This window comes from Entamoeba invadens (genome assembly GCF_000330505.1).
Source record: "Entamoeba invadens IP1 unplaced genomic scaffold scaff_1105074725183, whole genome shotgun sequence".
Taxonomy (NCBI): Eukaryota; Evosea; order Mastigamoebida; family Endamoebidae; genus Entamoeba; species Entamoeba invadens.
Window position 1 is genome coordinate 80,757 of NW_004443692.1, and position 19,803 is coordinate 100,559.

Below are 19,803 nucleotides of genomic sequence, written 5' to 3' on the forward strand. Positions count from 1 at the left end.
CATTTTTTATTTTTTTTGTGATGATGATATATGGTTCATTTATAATAAAAATATAATAAAAACAATTAAAACTTGGTTACACATCAATAATATATATTTACAGTGAATTATTGACAAATCATTCCATCTCACTATAAAAACGAATGAAGTTATTATCTCCAATTTACTTCAACCCATTTCAAAACATTTTCGAAATCACTTTTGATATTCCCACCCTCAATTGTAACGTTTAAAATAGTTCCACTTTCTTTCTCCAAATTGTCAATCTGTTCTCCCAAAACGATATACGACGCACCTTTCCCAAAACGCTGGACCAAATAGTTTTTAGATATCTGAGTCATTTTTTTCTGTTCGAAAATCTCAGCAAAAGCCGATAAGCAGATATCACTGACCTTTTGATTTTTCTCTTTCGTATCGCAACACACATAAAATTCTCTTGGCAAATTGACGACTTGAGTTTTTTCGAAGATTTCCTCAGAAACTATTTGGAGTTGCTCCATATTAAAATTGATGCCACTAATTAAAGGAATAGTTTTGTATAGTACATCAAAGGTATTAGTCAAGATCGAGCTGAGTACGATACATTGTTGAACACAGCATACTATAGATTCACTTTTATTAATTAATTGATTAAATACTTTTGTTGTGTTTTTAATGATTTCTGCAAACTGTCCAATACTCATATTATTAACATTTACTACAATCACCCGTTTCCGAAGTTTTGGCTCAAACACAAAAGTGATGATTTTTTCCTCTTTCTTCAATTGCTCGATTTCAGAGGAAAGGTCTTTAGCCTTCTGCCCAAAGATTTTCGACGCAGACAACTTCGCCGCGGTGCCAAGAAGTCTCAGAGGTGACACAAACCCGAAGTGTGTGGATTGTGTATGTTTAACACTTGAGTCCGACTGGGAGTTTTTTAACATCGAACTTTTAGGTGGTTTAGTGGTTTTTAAAAAACTCAGACTTTTAATCATTTTCATTTCTTCTGTTTCTGTGCAAAAGATACTTTCCTTCTTTTCTTCGAGGAATGGGGCAATTAGGGTTTTAATTTGAGAATATCGTGGAGACTCAAGAGCATATTGTAATACACTTTGACCACATTCAGTCGTTCTATTGACATCAACCTTATTCTTTAGATATAATTGAATCACTTCAGTATTCCCTGTTAAACATGCAATATGTAGTGGAGTTTCTCCATAGATATTTTGTGTATTAATGAGTTCAGGATTGACTTGTAAGATATCGGTAACTATGTCATTCACAAATGCACCTGAGCGTTGCGATAAAAGGTGCAACAGTGTATTCCCTTCGTCGTTTTTTTCAACTAAACTTGCTCCCGCCTCCACTAGTAATTTGACTGTTTCATCTCTTCTGTTCTCCATAGCAGTAAATATTGGAGTGGATCCTTTGACATTTTTAATGTCGATGAAGGTAGGAAATAATACAATAACAAGGTGGACTAACTTGATTGGTCTTAAAGTTAGTTTAATTCAATTTATTATATTTTATAGAATCAAATACTATCATTATAATTATATATTATTTTTATTGTAATAAGTCAAACAAACGCGAGTGCAACAATGCAATGGAAAAATTTGGGAAAGCGTTTGCATTCTTTCATCCATGTTTTGCAATCTATTGACTTAAGCCACGTCTCAACTTCAGATGGTTTATTATCGACAAGTAAATGTTGGAAGTAGTCGACCACCAATTCTCTGTCTTTCAAAAGATTATCCAAGCATATTTTGACTGACTCGTCTTCCATATGATTTGATATACTTTTTGAGTAATGAAATCAATGAAAAAATATTTCAGACGACATACACTTAATCTATATGTTATAAATACATATATTATTATTTATAGTATTTGTTATTTGATTTGCATTACATTTTAGAACAAATTGTCGACAAATAATTCAATATTATTTGAATAATTTCAACGTGGAGAGCATTACATTAATATAATGCTGTTTAAAAATTATTAAATATATTATTATAATACAATAAATTATTAGATTCAAAAATGGTTACTTGACTTTGAAGTTATCAACAGAGGTGCATGCAAAAGTCGCGACAAATATGTTATATATGTTAATAAAAGAAATGAATTTGAAAAGTTCATTACCTTATATTACAATAGAACAACATCATCGAAGGTAATATCTTTTTTACGCAGACCACTCAATGTTGAGTTGCTCTACAATCGATGAGTAATTGTCAATATTGTGTTCGTATAAAACTGCAGCCGTAGTAAAAACACTATCAAAGTCTTCAAGAGGGAAGAATTGTGTTAAAAAAGGCATAGCCTCACATTCGTCAGTTGCGGTCATAATTTGTGACTGTTTTGTTCTACGGCGTTAGTCCACTTTTATATGAAGCAACACATTATTATACTAATTATAATTATTTATTAACAAGAAACTATAGACATAACTCTATCCGAGAACAAACAACAACACGGAGATCATAAAGAAATGTATAAACGAGAATTGTGGGGAATTATATACTCTGTCCAACAATTTAAAGAGATCTCCATCATTAAAATACCTCGAACATAAGGTGAATATTGGTTCAAATGCGTAATAAATTGGGTGGATATTAATCTCATGCAAGTGCTGTTGGAGGTCTGGTTTAATATGTTTTAATAAGCGTTCATACACGACCATCCCAAATAATTCAGAAGCTTTCTGCCTGTAAAAAAATTGGTTAATTATTTTGTATACAAAACATCCCAATTGATACACACATGGCTCAAAAAATGCTTCAAGTGAATTCATTTGCTGTGAATGGAATTAAAAATTTGAGTTACACACAAACGGATGACACTTGGGTTCTCTTCAACATCTTCAACGCGAAGTAACGTGAATAATGGTATTATCAAGTCAATCAGCCCTTGACGATATAAGCAACCTTTCTCAGTGTAACAAATGATGAAACATATTCTTCGAAGTGAGGCGAGTAAATACACATTTCTATACTTCGAGTTTTTGGGAAAAAAGAGTCGATTTGTGATTCGTGATAAGTCTGTATCAATCGCCTCTAAGACCTTTCTTTTGTCGGAAGGGTACTTAGTAAAGTCCGAACTTTTGTAGCGATCACCACCACTCACAGCTTTCAAAAATGACGTCGAAAAGGCACAGAGCGCGATGTTCGATGGCTTTTTGGGTTTTTTGTCGAATGTGTAATACTTCTGAATAAGCGCTAGATACTCCCAATAACAGATATTAGTGTTCATACATTGGTGTTCTATTAAAGACTGAGGTGAGAGCTCTGTGGTACTTTCCGAAGTGTCTAAACCAAGGTAAATCCTATACCGTTTTATTCTCTCTGTGTCCATCGTTGTTTTTAATGGAGTCTCCGAACAGAAATTGATGTCTTGAGAAAAATCGGAACAAGATGAATTGATTGAAGGAGGTGTAGAATTGATGAATGAAACATCTGTGGACATCAAACTTATCTTAATCAGATTGAAAATTTGGTTCTTTTTCGTCATTCCTTTTTTTACTAAACAATTGGGCCAATTTAAAACTATTATTTGGGATTTTGACAAAGATAAAGTCATTCTTTTAATGAAATATATATAATAACAATTTAATAACATTTTTTGAGAATAAAATACTTGTTTTCAACAAATTCTAAAAAAAATGATAATATTACTGTTTTAGTATTCTTTATAAAAAATTTTAATATTATTTCATATAATAAAAATAATTAAGTTTTTATTAATTGTATTTTATTGTTTTGTATTTAAATTAATTATATTTTATATTTAATTATACTATACTGGTCATAATAAAATATTTGGTATATTTATAATAATTAAACTAACAATGATCAAAATTATATTTTTATTCAAAAAAGTGATCTTAGAATTACATAAAAAAAGATAAATAGTTTTTATTAAAAAAATATTAAAAAAGTGTTATTTTTTTTGACTATCAATCCCGAAAATTAACAATTTTTTTATTTTTTTACAAACAATCCACGATTCAAGTTGTCATATTTCCCGAATTTTCACATACAATGTCTTACATCTTTTTGTTTAAAAACACTTCAAAAATTCTGTTTCTGAGTTCTTGTATATTGTTGTTTCACTCTAATTTTTCGGGATTACGACGAAATAACTCAATTAAAAACAATTACCACCATCAAGAATTATCTTCCTAAAAGTGCTTTATCATTTATTTGTCCTCAAAAACACACGAAGATTCCTATCTGTATTTTAAATAATCTTCTTTTGTTACATTTGTGGAGATACTATTTCTTTCAAATACTTTTTTCTATTTAAAATAACAAATCAACTAAATTTAATAAAACCCAAAAATATGTAAAGAGTAAAAAAATAACCGACAAGAATATAAAAAAATACACCACTCTCCCAAAATAGTTTTATTTTCCAAAACACAATTACAAAACCCCGAAATAGGAACAACTCCCGTCAAATAAGCCTTACCTTCACTCAAAAATCCCGAACTCTTCAAAGTAATAAACGTAAATTAAAATACTAATAAAACAGAGTGATTAATAGATTGTGTAATCAAGTTCTCCCAATCAAATGGAAAGGCAAAAATCAAAAAAAACAGCCAAAGGTATTCGATTTTTTGCTCCGTCACCTCTTCAAAAAAAAAGAAGAAAACTCAAAACCCCAGAAATTGATGGAATGTGTGCGAAGGAATTCAAATTACATATATCACACATATCCTCAAGTTTTCTTCAATTCACTCGATCACTGCTTTTATCAATTTGTTGAAGTCGAGAAGTCCACTTTTAATACATCCCGCTTCGAAGCGTTGGAACAATGCAACTCATCGCACGTCCACTGCTATTTGAATGAAGTTAGTGACAAACTTGTGTCTCTTCGGTTTTCTCTCTTTCAATCTTCGATATCGGTGAATCACTTTGTTGAAGAGAAGAATGCAGTGACTCCCAATCAGCTTTGTAAGATATTTCTACACTTGGTAGAGACTGTTGCATTGCTCCACAGTTCCGACTCGTTTCATGGGGACTTGAGTGTGAATTCCGTCTTCTTAGACCCAACACTCTGTGATATTGCATTAGGTTCTTTCCCTTCTTTTTGTGGGAAGTTTGACATTCAATCGTCGCAGAGAAGTGACTTAGAGAATTTGCCTATTATAGCTCTCCGTCTAGTTAATGGAATTAAAAGCGATAGCGACGCCATGGATCTTATTAACAAATTGAAACAAAACAACAAAGAGAGTATACAGTGGTTAACACAGAAGACAAACTCTTTGTTTGTGAGTTTCTTAATGGCATATCTTGCACAACCTCTTCTAACTCCAGAATCGGTATCGAAGTGGGTCGGGTTATTCGACATCTTCGTCTCAAAGTGGAAAACCGTTGAAATACTTCTCGCGAAGTACATTGAATTTTTCTATTTGACAAACACTTCGACACTCCACTCTGTCGACTTTGTTCACTACATACGCCCGTTTCTCGTCGAAGGTCTCTCGTTCAAAACAGACTCTCCGGTTCCTCATAAAGCACTTTCGGAAGACTTTTTTGTTGATCGAAACTGTGAAATCTACGATGTCCACAAGAGTGTGTTAACAGACAATTCCTTCATCATTACAAACAGTGCGTTCCCATTGAAAACGATGTTTTACAAACTTGAGAGTCAAGAGGAGAACGACGTGTTTAGCCAGTTTCTTCAATCACATTTGGGGCATGGAGTTAAGAATGGCGAAGTTGTATTACCAAAGAGTTTGACTAAAGACACGGACGAGTATATCATCACTAAACCGACTTTAGAAATCATGTTACACGGAGAGAGTACGTTCAAGCTGTTAAGTATTGCCAATAGACTGCGGTCGAAAGGGTTTATTGTCAAATGCCAGCGAAGGAAAAGCGAGAAAGAGAGCCAAAATTCATGGCTCAATGTGTATATAGAAAACGACTCGAATGGGTTGTGCAAAATGGTGGTGGACAACATCAATGGGAAAAAGGGGTATTTCTTGGATGAGTTTATTAAAGTGATAACTGCCAATGAAGAGAAGCAGTTACACTCGATGTCGACACGAATGTGGGCATCTGTTGTAGCAAGACCTTCCTTAAAAATCAAACATGTGTATCAACACAGTCAAGTCACATTACCAAAGTTCCACACCGACATGAGATGTGACTTTGTGCAACGTGTGAAGTCCTGCCAAATTTTTAATTAATGTTTTTATCTTTAACCCATTACTTTTCATTCTACTATTAATTTAACTCTTCAATAGTAAATAGAACTCAACATAGAAAGTGCTTACATTCGCTTATGTTCTGAAGCAATAGTCTCCTGCGAACGTCATATATCTCACCCAAGGGAATGACTGATAGCCACTTTTTTCAACGACTTTCAAGTATCTGACTTGTAGCCCAGAGACGGTATAATACGGAATTTCAAAGTTGACTCGAATGGGCTTCTTTTCTTTGTCCGTCTCTTCGTCTCTGATCGAGGGCAACTCAAAGGAAGCTCTCATCATGTATTCATGATTTCCTGGGAAGACTTTGATACTCCACAGTGCACAGTCTTCTTGTGGTTCGTATGTGCACGTTCCATTTGATGATCTGAATTGTGGGTTAAACACATCCGAAGGGACGGGGACTCGAATTTGAACGTTATTCGCGTTGATTGCCTCTCGGTAGAAACTTTTAGCTTTGATAAGTATTTCAATACGATTTCTCTTTTTCCTGTCAATGACCGACTCGACCCAAATCAGTTGTCGAACATTGGACGTCAGTCTGTAATTCATCAACTCAAACTCTCCGTCGGGAGGGACAAACCCTATGATTCGGTTGTTATCAAATTTGCTCATACGAACACACTGATGGAAACTCACGTCATCCATCTCAGCGCGTTTCTGGACCGTATTCCCTTCCATTCGACTCCCTATGTTAATCTTCTCGTTGAGACCAAGTCGTAACTCGGGCATCCCAGATAACTTCGAGTTCAGTTTAATTGTCCCGAGGACTTCCGATCGGAGAAGCGACCCATTTTGTGAGACTAAGACGTTAACCTTTTCGATGACATCAACAAAGACTTCATTCTTCTTATACTTAATACCAGGTGTTCTCCATGATACAGCACCAGTGACGACGGGTAGAAGGGACTGGACTTCTTTCATGTCCATTCTATGGCTTTCTTGTGTGATGTAGTTCTGTAAGACCTTTGTCTCGGTGATTTGAGGATACCCGTAGTCGATCATTTCGTCGAGGAGCTCGTAGATGACAACAAAATTGTCACGGATGGTCTCTTCAGTCACAACAGAGAAGTAACTTTTAAGAGCATCGACGAGTTTCGACAAAAAGGAAACGACTAATAAGGAATTGATGTTCTGATCGGTGAACGCCATGAAGTATAAGTTGTTGTGACGAATGTACATGTAAGTGACGTCTTGGATTAAAAGGACCGGACACAAATTGATTTCTTCCTCTTCGGTGATTTTGGTCACAAATTGGTTGACCGCAGTCATGGGAACATCCCCTCGGTAATTTCGACTGATCACCGTCCTCCCTTTTGCGTCTAAAATGAACAGGGCTGATATGGACATCTTGTTTTCTTTTTTCGAGTTCTCACACTTTTTCTTTTTTCGAATTGCCTTGTCGATTTCTGGGTGAGCTTCTTTGACGTTTTCTCGCTCTTTCAATACCTTTTCGAGTTTTTGTAGTTAGTTATTGTTGCTAAGAGGTCGACTACTTTTGATTATTTTAAATAAGACAGTTTATTTATAATATTTAAATAGTTGTTCATTCAAAAGTGGATCAATTGTGATGGAAATGCGATTGAATAAAAAAGAAAAAATATCCATGTTGTTTCTTTTGAGTTGTATGCCCGATTATTTATGAATTAAAACGACTATTATGTAATAAAAATTGGGTTTATTTACTTGATGATTTACCTTAATAAATCGTTTAACTCGACATTAGTATTACGTGGTTACTTTATTAGAGAATTGTCTTTATAGTCGGGTGATAAAGGGGGTTAATTTGGGACAGAAGTAGTTAATTTGAGTAAAAAACTATAAAATATAATTTATTTAACCATAAAAGTATTAGAAGGGTTTTTTCAATTAACTACTTTGAGAATAATAAAAGAAAACCATAACTTTCTATTTTTGATATTATTCAATCTTTGAAAACAATGGAAGAAGAAGAGAAAGGAACCCTTGATGAAATAACCACAGGCAATCAACATAAAAAAGCAATTTAAATACAAGAAACCAGTTTAAAAACTGTATTTCAATATATATTCACGATGTATATGGTTAAAATGCCAGAGTTTAATGAATTAACAACAGTGTCAATTTTTGAAAGTGTCAGGGAATCACTGAAAAATCATCATTTGTTATTTCAATCTTTCAATCTTTCGTTGTTGAACCATTTCCATTGAGAAAAGATAAGAGAAAGACCATTTTAACATAAAAACAATTGGAGTTGAAAAAGAGCAGAAAAGAAATGAAACAAAGGAAAAAACAAAGGAAAAAACAAAGGAAAAATTCTTTAACAAAACAAGTTTCAGACAAACCATAAAAAGTGCTGCGTTTTAGACTTCCACATTTTTTAAGTGAACAAATTGAGGTGTTTTTGTTTATTTTTGAAATAGAAATTTATAATTATTCAATTTATAATCATTTAAAATAAAAAACGATAATTTATATTATTATTTTAATTTTATGTTTATTTTGACCTTTAAATAGATTTTTTAAAAATTATAGTTTCAAAATTATATTTATCAAAATTAACTACCTTTGTCCCTTTTTAATGCCATTTATCCCCCGACTATATATATTAATAAAAATTAATAATAAATATGTTATTTGATTTAGTTCATTATTTATTAAAAAAAAATTATAATCATTAATTATTTTAATTACTAAATAATTATATTGATATTATAATTTATTCTGAACTTATATAGTTTTTTTGTATTGTTAATAAATTAAAAAAATATAGTTATTTTTTATTATATATAAATAGTAACAGTATAATAAATAATATTATATTATTACTATAATAATTGACATAATGTTTTCTAATTTAAACAAAAAATTAAAAATAGAATATTACTTTTCTAAGATCAAGTAAAAAAAATTAATTGATTTAGTAAAATAAAATAATGAAAACAAAAAACAAAAGGAATTTTATAAATTTATAAAAATGTTTTTATTATATTATCAATTATAGCACTTAATTTATTTAAAACCATTTTTTTATTATAAAATTATAAAATGAATTGATTAAAAAAAATAAAATATCAGAAAAATAATTGAAATCTAACCCCATTGTATTTTTGGGTTTAACAATTGTTTCTCAATATTTTAGTAAATAATAATAGTAGTGAACTAAAATGTATAATTTTTTTTCTATTTTTTTAGTTTTCAATTGTAAAAATTTTTTGTTGATTATGGTTTTTATAAAAAAAATAAATGTTTTTTTTCAAAACCTTAAATGGTAACTTATTTTATTTCGTCAGAGTGTCAAAAAAAGTATTAATTGTAAATTAACATATCGTTTTTTATATTAGCAATAAATATGTTTAATAAACGGGAATGATGATTTAAATTCATAACTTGTAACTTATTTGCAAGTTTATGGATACTCCGATTTTATAAAAATTGTAAAATGAGAATAATTTTACTATTCTATCAAAAACCAATTATAATAAATCGTAGTTTCATAATAAAAAAATGTAACTATTTAAAACTAACTGATAATAAATTACTCTTATGATTTATTAATAATTTAGCACTCATATTTAGGCAAAAGTAGTGTTTTGTAACTAGAAAGGCTATTTATTGCCAAAGTGCAACAAACCAGTTTTTTTTTGGAATAAAAACGGCAATTCCAATTCAATTGTCAACCATATTCAAAAAATATATTCTAAATTACATAATACTAAAATAAAATAGTATTATATTAATACAATTATTAAATTAAATGATTTTTGTTGTTTTATTATCAAACAGAGAAAACCCGTCCCAATTATGAAATCCATCATTTATTCAGAGAAACTGTTCTAAAAAAAGATATTTTTACATGAATCCATATAAAAAATGTAATTGTTATTGTCACTAGTGGAGTCCCCGATTTTTTACTTCAAAGAATCTTTATTTACTAAACACCCCCCTAAAAGAATATATAAAATGAATTTTATTGATAACCTGCATTTATGGGAACAATAAATGTCACCACCAAAATGGCAAACAAACAGCATAACATTTAACCCGTTTGAAAATATAAAAGGGTAGTTGGCAATCAACCAACTCAAATAGAACACACTCCGATGTCACACCTCGACTTCGAGCTTATTTTTGTTGTCTCAAAGTTTTTCACATACGCTCAAGATTTCGTCCATCTCCAGATGGTCTGCAAAGAGTATTTCCATCTTCCAGAAAAGTATCGTTACAACCCAATTGCCCTCACAAAGAAAACGAGAAAGCTATTTCCTAAAATACAAACACTGAACATTTACAACCCTTCTGATGAGAAATTTAAAGATGGGTTGATCACTAAAATAGTCTTGTGTTACCCAGTGAGTTATTCGAGTTCAAAAAAAGAAAAAAGGTGTGAAATGCAGTCAGTCCAATACACATCAGAAGACCGTTTAAAATTACACAGCAAAATACCAGAAGATGTCGAAGTGATAGGTTCCGAGTCTTTTAAAGAGTGCAAGACGCTCCATTCTATTACTATTCCAAACACGATCTCTGCTCTGGGAGAGTCGTCCTTTTATGAATGTCCAAGTCTGACTGGGATCACTGCTTCTAATGCATTGCACTCGCTTCCACAACAATGTTTTGCGAAGTGTTCAAATCTTTCTTCTGTGAGACTCTCAACCAGTTTGTCTTCACTTGGGAAGCGGTGCTTTTCACAGTGCACCTCACTCTTTGATATCTACATACCAGACAGTATCATTGCATTTGGCGACTTGTGTTTTTTTCTATGCAGTAACTTAAAAAAGATTTCGATATCACATGTGAGTTATTTGGGCCATTCTTGTTTCATGTGGTGTAACAATTTGTCACAGATCAGTCTCTCAAACAAAATGGCCTTTTTGCCTGAAGACTGTTTCTCCAATTGCACTTCACTCCAGAAAATAGACATCCCAAACACTGTATCTTCTCTGGGAATGCGGTGCTTTGATAATTGTGTTTCACTCACTAAAATTAAGCCAAACACTTCACTTAAAATGATTGGGCAGTCTTGTTTTAGAGACTGTACTTTACTAAAAACATTTGACATTCCATCTTCAGTCACTTGTATTGGAGACTTCTGTTTTAAAGGGTGTTCTTCACTGACTAACATCGCTACAGTCAACGAAAACATCGTCGCCTGTGGTGGGAGAGCTATTTTTGTCAATTCAAATGCATTGGTATCTATCGAACTTAATTACCTCAACTTCACTTTAAACAACAAAGTCCTTTCACATTACAAAAATGTTGACGAGTTTGTTGTCCCATCGGTAGTGAGTTCGTTAGCTGGGTCCTGTTTCTCACGATGTAACAATTTGACGAAGATATCAATCCCATCCTCAGTGAAAGAGATTGGGAAGTTCTGTTTCTATCAATGTGTCTCCCTCACAAACGTGTCGCTCCAGAACAAATCCATTTCATTTGGCGAAGGAAGCTTCTTCGGCTGCAATTATCTCAAGACTAACACACAAATACCAAAGTCGGCTTTCTTGTAATTATTTGTTATTTATTGTACTTCATATTTATCGAATGAGTTTTATTTATGAAATTGAAATGAGTTTTAAACGCCAACAAAACACATATAGTTCACAATTATAAAGGTTCTAATGTTTTAGCTTTTGTTATTGGTAATCCCCGACTTGGAGTATTAGTATTACGTGTATTATAACTACCTTTATGTGGTGCTTTGTTTCCAATATCATGAAGATATTCTTTCTCAGAAGGTGGGAGCTTTGGTTCACATCTTTTGGAGCTCTGTGTGCTTTTCTTTGATTGAGAAGGAGCAAGTCCTAATGTGACAACATCGCCATTTGCTGGTAAATAAAAAGGCATGCGGAACAACTGTTCAAAGAACACTTTGGCCTTTTTCATCTTCTCCTCATCGCCATGGACAAGTACAACTTCATTTGGTGTCAACGCTCGGATTAAGGATTGAATTCCATTGCCGTCGTAATGATTGTTTTCTTCTATCTGCACGACTTTACATTTCCTCAATTTCGGTGTCAAGTCCTTTTTATTGAAAGTGACATATGACGGAAGTATCAACAAATTGTTCTCCGACGCTCTTATCCTCTCAAAAACTTCTTTCGACTGTCCCTGCCCTAAATTGGCGGGGGTTGTCACCACGATAAATTGGGTTTGGTGCGAAAGCAACTCTATCTCGCGAAATTTCGACACTTCTGTGGTGATCTCTGGCCGAAGCCATGTCTTCCATTCGGCGTATTTCTGAGCCAAATTTGTCAAAACGCCCCCAGACCCACACACGGGAATATCAAATTTGTACTTCTCGATGATATGATATAAAATTCCAAAGATCTCTTGACCTCTCCCTGCGCTATTCGATATGATTTGAACAGACCCACCAGCTTGAATAGTATCCACTATCGGTCTTTCGTAACGTTCTATGTCAAATCTTTTTTTAATTCTTTCGTAGATGCAAGTTGACTCGGATATTAAATAGTTGATGGAGTGTGGTGTTATTTCAGCACTTCTAATGAGGAAAGACTCTTGGTTGTCGATATCCCCAGTGTACACTATTGTCTTCCCATCAAACAATATTTCAAAGCAAACGGCACCAAGCGCGTGTCCAGCGTAAAAGCATCGGAGCGATACATTCTTTGTGATTCGTATGGATTGCCCCGGTTGTATCACAGAACACTGATTCACACACTTCTCGATATCGGACGGTAAAATGAAGGAAGACGACGAGTGGGTGTCCGATAAAATCATTGGAAGAACACTTAGTGTTGGCTGAGCCATGAAAATGGGAATTGAAAGAAATTTACAGAGCCACGGAAGCATACCGACATGGTCAACGTGGTAATGCGTAATGCAACAACATCGGATTTTCGGTGCAAGTAAATTCATTTTCTCAAAGTCAATCCCAATGTCGCTCCGGACATGATTATACCCACAATCTAATACAACTGCATCCTCCCGGCCCTCTACAACAAAACAACTACATCCTACACTCTGCCCACCTCCAAACACGTGAAGTTTCATTTGTCTTTTCGAGCTTCTTCAGTTCTTATTTTTACTATAATTTTATAGTTTTTTATTATAATTTTACTTTCAATAAATTGTGTTGAAAAAAAGCATTTGTTAACTAATCAAAAACTAGATATTTATTTTTATTAATTTTAATTATTTGCTATTTATTATTTATTATATTTTATGGGGTGATATAGTAAATTAATACCATCAAGATTAGTTTAATAATTACTATACATTTATTTTATTTAACGTATTATCCAATTAACGAGTTGTTTGATTGTATCTTCTTTAAAATAGAACTATACAATTCCCAAAAAAATACACTTAAACAAAAGTTACTCGAATAGTTATTAAAAATTAAAATTAATTATACATAATCGAAAACAATTTTTTTGATTGTGTATAATACGAATGATGTTTTTGTTTGACGAAAAAACTTCAAATATTTGTGATGGTATTTGTCGTTTTGGAGTGTTTTGTCTCCATGAGTCAAAGAATGAAAAACTCTTTTTTTCGCTCTGTTGAATACTTTTCGCCATTTGATACTTTTCAATTCGATACCTTATTTCTCAATAACCACCGATTACTGTTCAGAGCTATTAGAAACAATATATATAGTTAAAGAATTGATACAAATAATATATTAATAACTCCGACTATTTTTGAGTCGAAATAAAGGGAGAAAGTAAACTCAAAAAGAAATAGACGAATGTCACTCCCAGTCCTCATCGATTTAACAGACAAACCATTCGATGCCTTCAACCCATACCTTCAAAACCAGATATATCAGACCAGGAGTTCTATTGAACATTTCGAACATCAATGGGAAGACATATTAGATTTAATACCGTCCATCATTCAGTGTGGCGATCGTTTGTTTCTTACCATTTAATAATACATAATTACTCTTATTTCTATTCTATTGAGTAAGGGTAGAGATATAACTTCTATTAATTTAATAGTCTATTTCAATAAGTGGCTTGCGCTGATTTCCACGTTGGGAAGTATGAGTGAAGTCACTCCGATCTCAGAGGACATCACCTCACTGTATATGAATCTACGCCAACACTTCGAGTATCAGATGCTGATTGTCAACGAACTCAAAATATGGAGAGAGACAGTTCTGGATGGATTGGGCGGGTTTGCTGAGCAAAGAAAGGCTGCAAAAGAGTCGAGCAAACAGACACGAAGAAGGTTCCAAGCAACATACAACAGGTGTATTCGGCAGTACCCCAATTTCGTTTGTTTCAATTAATCAATACAACTAACTCAGTATCAGGAGAAAGAACAACTCGAAGAGAAGAAGAAAGAATACCAGTTGGCTGTTTTGCGAGAAGGAAACACGTTGAACAAACAAATTCAGTTGCTCACATTACTCACGGAAGATAACATCGTTCACTTATTTAACATGTACTCCAAGTACATATCAAACACCGCAAAACGACACTTCGACGAAGAAACACAAACACCAAAAGTGAACTCATTGATCGTGCAGGCAAATGCGTTTCGCTCGAGTATTGCCATCGCACGAGAACCCCTCATCATCCCACACACACTCGGCGGGTTCTTGACGCGCAAAGAGTCTGCAGCGTGTGACAAACGCTTGTATTATATCTTCGACAATGATTGTATACTCGGGTTACAACAATTAAATGACAAGTTACAGGAAATGGATCGCGTGAATATCATCACAACCAATTTTAAACCCGTTGACAACACTTTGGAGTGTAATGGCATCAATGGAAAATTCACGTTTTACACTGCGACAAAAGAGGAAGCGATGGAATGGAAATTGATGGTTGAGAAACAAAAGGAAAACGTGTTAAACGGGACTTCTGTGAATGACCGAGTCATCAATCCGTTACTGAATGAAATCATGAAACGAGAGGGCAACACAAAATGTTCCGAGTGTGGTTGTAAAGACCCGCAGTGGATATCTGTGAACCTTGGAATCCTTTTTTGTATCAAATGTAGTGGTATACACCGGAGTCTTGGTGTTGCATTTAGTCGTGTCAAAAGTACAACGCTTGACAATATTGAAGACTATGTGATCAGAATATTAGACGCGTTGGGGAACGACAAAGTCAATTCGGTCTATCAGCAACACTATATGTTAACCCCTGACAGTACTACAGAGGAACGGTCGAATGTCATCTCGCGGAAATACATTCGAAAGCAATTTGTCGCAAGCGAAGACACTAACTGGGAACAGAGAGCAGTGTCTGCAGTTCAAAACAACACGATAGAAGACCTTGTGAAAGTGTTGGCTCACATTCAAATAGTGACATTGTATGGGAAGAAGTTACTGATCACTGCGGTTAGATTGAGACATACGGCCATTGCCTGTTACCTAACAGTGAATGGATATGACATGAATGAAATTGATGAAAATGGAAATACGGCATTGCATATAGCAACGGAAACATTGCAAATGGGTATAGTCGCGTGTTTGGTCAAATTCAAATGTGAAGTAAATGTTGTGAATCAGGAACAGAAAACGGCATACGACATCGCAGTTGAAAAGGGCGATGGACTTATTACGTCGGTCCTTAGGTTCGCGATGAATAACGATTTCCAAGACCTGAATGAAGTCATGACGCATGTGGAGAACCAACTCAGTCTAAATCAGTAATGTGTGTTTTCTAGTTCCAGTTTAACTTTATTTATCATATTTGTTCTACAATCATATATCGGTAACTGAATTTGAAAAATATGTATTATTTGTCCGTTAAAATAATTACAAATGGTCAAGACATTTTCAAAATGATTTTTACTGTATTATAATTTTAATTAAATATATAAATAGATATAATACATATTATTACAAACTCAAGAAAGAAATGAAAACGTCATCGAGTGGAAAACGCTAAATTGACAAATTATATTATAATGGAAAGTATTAGCCCTCGCCTCGTTTTGGGTCAAAGCGTTTATATGAAAGCGGCTGCCACGTCTCCGCGGAAAGTGAAGTGTATTTGTGTGACACACCAAGTCAAGGACATTTCACTTTCGTTGGATTTGCCCTTTAACGACGAAAATTATAAATTAGTGCGGATTGGATATGATGACTTCTCAAACAAAGTCCTTCAGATATACAAAAACGAGAATACCAAATGGGTTTTTGCAACAGTAATTCATGGGATAGAGGAGATCTTATGGAATAGCAGAGATTGCATCAAAAATTTGTATTTCGTTTTGCCCCTCCCACAAAAACGCAAAATGCCAGTACTGGCACCACACGAAAACGGCAGTAAAAAGTCATCGAAAGTACAAAAACGACTTTTCAAGTCTGGACCGTTAGACAAGTTTAAAGGATCGTTGTTTCAAAGTCTTCCCATCGGCAATTTTCCGCGATTCAAGTCTTCAAATTTTGGAAAATCATCCGAAGGAATTCCAACGGGAGGGTTTGCCTTGAAAAGTGACTCTCCAAACGTCTGTCTTCCCAAAACGGCTTTACCCGTTAAACCACTTTGCCTCTCCTCAACAAATTGTGTTGAAAAAACACAAGAAAAGAGAGAAAATTTATCATTCAAAAATTCGCTTGGGCACCAAACGCAAAAATCACTTGGGACATCATTGCCTTCCTTTTTCAATACAAAACAAAATGACATCAAACAACTCAGTATCAAGTCATCCATTCAAACAAGCTCAAATAAACGACAGATCACTGCAGAGGTATACACGAAAGCGTTTTATGTTGGATATACTTTAAACGAGATATATACAAACCCTCAAACCCTTCAAAATTTATTCGAATTTTTTGGGAATGAAGCAATATTTAAAGTGCATGTCCTCCCAGACTCTTCTGCATCGACGGAAGAGGTCGAAGACACTTTCAAGACGTTCACCACACTCATAGAAAAGAATTATGAAGGCAACAAAACAGACTTGGGTAACGTCATTCGCTTCGGGCGCGCGTACAAAAAGGTCTTAACCCTTCTCGACCTTCGATCAACACTGATTGAGTGGAAGTCATACTATATCAATGTTGTCCAACAAATGGAGTCCATTGCTTTCAAGATATCCAAATTGTTTTCTCCGGACTTTTCAGACCACATTATGAAGATAAGCAATTACGACCAGACGCAAAATGTCAAGTCTTTCAACTTCAAAGAGCATTTCGAGCAATTGCCGTCGTTATTCATTGTGTTTTAATATTCGATTAAGTGTTACAAAGGACCAAACAAGAGTATGAAGATATTAGTAAATTGAGTCTCCTCCATCGACGGAGGTTGTGATGACTTTATTTGTCTTCAAGTCTTCAATCAACGCCATCAATAACATGTTTTTGTATTCATGTGCTTTCGTCTCAATCACAAACAACCCTTCCTTCTTCGATATTCTTGTATGAACAGTCTTCCCATCCGTTCTTTTCGACAACGTGAATGGCGCATTCGGGTCCGTCTTACTCGGTCGAATTAAGAAGACTCCATCGGTGCATCCGTTCAGTTTCGCTTGTGCTTCTTTCGAGTCGACAAACATCAAGCACCCGTCCTTACACAAATTCACGATGTCTTGCATCTTCTCGCTGTTCATATAGAAGTCGTCGAAGATGAAGACTGCTCTTCCAAATTCTGTCGTTGTGATTTGTCCTCCACTTCCAAGGAGTTTTTCAGTCTCTTTGATATCCGCAATTGGAATAGCAGACGACGCCGCTACTTTACTCGCAAATGTATCAAAGGGCATCGTCTTCTCTGGTATAACCCCATTCTCATTCAACGCATACACCCAGAAGTCTGCACCCCAGAACCCACCACATTCACTCACTAGTGAGGAATCGACCATTCGAATCAAAAACTCCTCCGCAGTCGGGCGTTGGAATGGGTCACTGTTCCAAGCGTCCGCAAGTAATTTCTCCAATAAGAACGGCACCGTCTTTTTGAGGTTTTGCAATTGGTCATCATTTTTAAGTTCTTCTTTCACCTTCTCGACTTCGTCCTCGCGCGCTTCACTGAGCGCAATCTCCTCTTGTTGGCGAGGAAGTGTTGGTAATGACTTTGCAGTGTCGATGTCGATGTATTCTTCAGTGAATATCTGGTATATGACCACCCCCAATTGTAATATATCTGACTCGTATGAAGGAGTTGGCGAGAGTTGACACTTTCTATAGAACTTGGGTGGCAACCCGAAGTGTTCTAAAGTGACGCATTTGTGGTCGTCCAAGTAAAAGCAGTCGATGCCGAGAGTACCGTGGATCTGATTAAGTCGATGGAGGGATGTCACTGCCTCCGTGCAATTCAACGCCAATTCAAATTTGTCTGTTAAAGTGAGTTTTTGATTTTTCCACATGGTATTCTTACGCTCAAATATGTATTTGAAGAGCGTGCACTCAGTGATTTGAGAGACAACACCCCAATACAATTCTTCATCAGCACTTGTCATCTGATACAACCCAATCGGTTGTTCTAAATATTTCATTCCTTTAAATCGCGCTTCGGACTGAAGTGTAAAGTATTTTTGAATCTCCTCGGCTGTCCAATTCCTATTACTTATCCGTGTTATTTCAACATTTTGACCAGACAACGTCGCTGTCGATCGTTGCCCATAAAATATTTCTGTGAATGTGTTTATGTTATCCAAGTCATCAGTCACATCGTTGAGTGTCGAACTAATGGCTCCTTTTTGACTGTGCTTCTTATCAAAGCCTTTTTTCATCAATACTTTTATTTTGGAGTTCTCAAGTTCATTTCATGGTTGTATCTAGTGTTGTTCTTTAAACTAGTTGTAATAATTATTTTTACTATGTTTTAATAATTTGTTTTTCATTAATTTGTCTTCAAAATACTTAATAACACTTCTTTGTGTTTCAACTGAAATGTAAAACAATTAATTTATTATTATTTAACTATTAATTTATTGTATTTTTTAATTCACCAAGAATATTTATTTCACAGTCATTTACTATCAAATAACTCAAGATCATTCAGTAATATCGAAATTATTATATTAGGGCATACTAGTGGATGGACATCTATCCACTGGATAAGCGTCCATCCAGTGGATACACGCTTTTTTGCTGGATACAAATATATTTTAGTAAAATAAAGTCAATTTTGTCATTAAAAAAAAAGCATTTATTTTAAAATAATAAAAATTTTTTTAAAAAATAATATCACCAAATGTTGTCATCTGCCACATTACTACGTTATTATTATCATTCAATATGTAATTATGATACTTTTATTAACATTTTTTTTAATTTAACATTTTTTTTAATTTACACGCTAATTTATTCATATTATCGTTAATTTTTTACTTAATTGAATACATTTATTTCAATTAAATTTGTTCGTTAATATTTGCTCCTTATTAAAAAAATAACTCGTTAAATAACATACTAAAAATATCAAAACAAAACTGTTTTTTAAATTGTTTTTTATAGCGGTATCAGATAAACGATCTTGTTAATGATACATTGTAATGATAAGTAATTTACACTACGATCTACAAAATGTATTCCGATATTCCAAGTATAGTTTTATGTTGGTAGTTGAATTAAAAGTATACTAAAACAAAAAATAGAGAACTTGAAATAAAATTGGGTTATTTTTTTCAAAATTTTGGGAGATCGTCCTAAAAAGTTGCTGTGGATGGATCGATTTCGGTGGATGCGTTAA

The 19,803-nt window shown here is 34.0% G+C and overlaps 9 protein-coding genes across 9 annotated transcripts; 4 read left to right on the forward strand and 5 right to left on the reverse strand.

Moving 5' to 3' along the window:
• Positions 1 to 152: 152 nt before the first annotated feature.
• EIN_175820 (ankyrin repeat-containing protein, putative) lies at positions 153 to 1,765 on the reverse strand (the record flags this gene model as incomplete). The annotated part of the gene is made up of 2 exons (XM_004260518.1): positions 153 to 1,473; positions 1,569 to 1,765. 2 exons carry the CDS (start codon positions 1,763 to 1,765, stop codon positions 153 to 155), a joined length of 1,518 nt encoding a protein of 505 aa, XP_004260566.1.
• Positions 1,766 to 2,170: 405 nt separating this feature from the next.
• EIN_175830 (hypothetical protein) lies at positions 2,171 to 3,450 on the reverse strand (the record flags this gene model as incomplete). The annotated part of the gene is made up of 3 exons (XM_004260519.1): positions 2,171 to 2,351; positions 2,454 to 2,763; positions 2,820 to 3,450. The coding sequence occupies 3 exons, from the start codon at positions 3,448 to 3,450 to the stop codon at positions 2,171 to 2,173; spliced, it is 1,122 nt and encodes a 373-aa protein (XP_004260567.1).
• Positions 3,451 to 4,657: 1,207 nt separating this feature from the next.
• EIN_175840 (hypothetical protein) lies at positions 4,658 to 6,181 on the forward strand (the record flags this gene model as incomplete). Its single annotated transcript, XM_004260520.1, has 1 exon — positions 4,658 to 6,181. One exon carries the CDS (start codon positions 4,658 to 4,660, stop codon positions 6,179 to 6,181), a length of 1,524 nt encoding a protein of 507 aa, XP_004260568.1.
• Positions 6,182 to 6,274: 93 nt separating this feature from the next.
• Positions 6,275 to 7,552, reverse strand: EIN_175850 (AP-1 complex subunit mu-2, putative; the record flags this gene model as incomplete). Its single annotated transcript, XM_004260521.1, has 1 exon — positions 6,275 to 7,552. One exon carries the CDS (start codon positions 7,550 to 7,552, stop codon positions 6,275 to 6,277), a length of 1,278 nt encoding a protein of 425 aa, XP_004260569.1.
• A 2,732-nt stretch (positions 7,553 to 10,284) lies between these two features.
• EIN_175860 (hypothetical protein) lies at positions 10,285 to 11,688 on the forward strand (the record flags this gene model as incomplete). Its single annotated transcript, XM_004260522.1, has 1 exon — positions 10,285 to 11,688. The coding sequence occupies one exon, from the start codon at positions 10,285 to 10,287 to the stop codon at positions 11,686 to 11,688; it is 1,404 nt and encodes a 467-aa protein (XP_004260570.1).
• Positions 11,689 to 11,785: 97 nt separating this feature from the next.
• Positions 11,786 to 13,195, reverse strand: EIN_175870 (cleavage and polyadenylation specificity factor, putative; the record flags this gene model as incomplete). The annotated part of the gene is made up of 1 exon (XM_004260523.1): positions 11,786 to 13,195. One exon carries the CDS (start codon positions 13,193 to 13,195, stop codon positions 11,786 to 11,788), a length of 1,410 nt encoding a protein of 469 aa, XP_004260571.1.
• Positions 13,196 to 13,895: 700 nt separating this feature from the next.
• EIN_175880 (centaurin beta, putative) lies at positions 13,896 to 15,818 on the forward strand (the record flags this gene model as incomplete). The annotated part of the gene is made up of 3 exons (XM_004260524.1): positions 13,896 to 14,058; positions 14,149 to 14,426; positions 14,466 to 15,818. The coding sequence occupies 3 exons, from the start codon at positions 13,896 to 13,898 to the stop codon at positions 15,816 to 15,818; spliced, it is 1,794 nt and encodes a 597-aa protein (XP_004260572.1).
• A 302-nt stretch (positions 15,819 to 16,120) lies between these two features.
• Positions 16,121 to 17,341, forward strand: EIN_175890 (hypothetical protein; the record flags this gene model as incomplete). Its single annotated transcript, XM_004260525.1, has 1 exon — positions 16,121 to 17,341. One exon carries the CDS (start codon positions 16,121 to 16,123, stop codon positions 17,339 to 17,341), a length of 1,221 nt encoding a protein of 406 aa, XP_004260573.1.
• A 45-nt stretch (positions 17,342 to 17,386) lies between these two features.
• On the reverse strand, positions 17,387 to 18,841 carry EIN_175900 (hypothetical protein; the record flags this gene model as incomplete). Its single annotated transcript, XM_004260526.1, has 1 exon — positions 17,387 to 18,841. The coding sequence occupies one exon, from the start codon at positions 18,839 to 18,841 to the stop codon at positions 17,387 to 17,389; it is 1,455 nt and encodes a 484-aa protein (XP_004260574.1).
• Between the last annotated feature and the right edge of the window lie 962 nt (positions 18,842 to 19,803).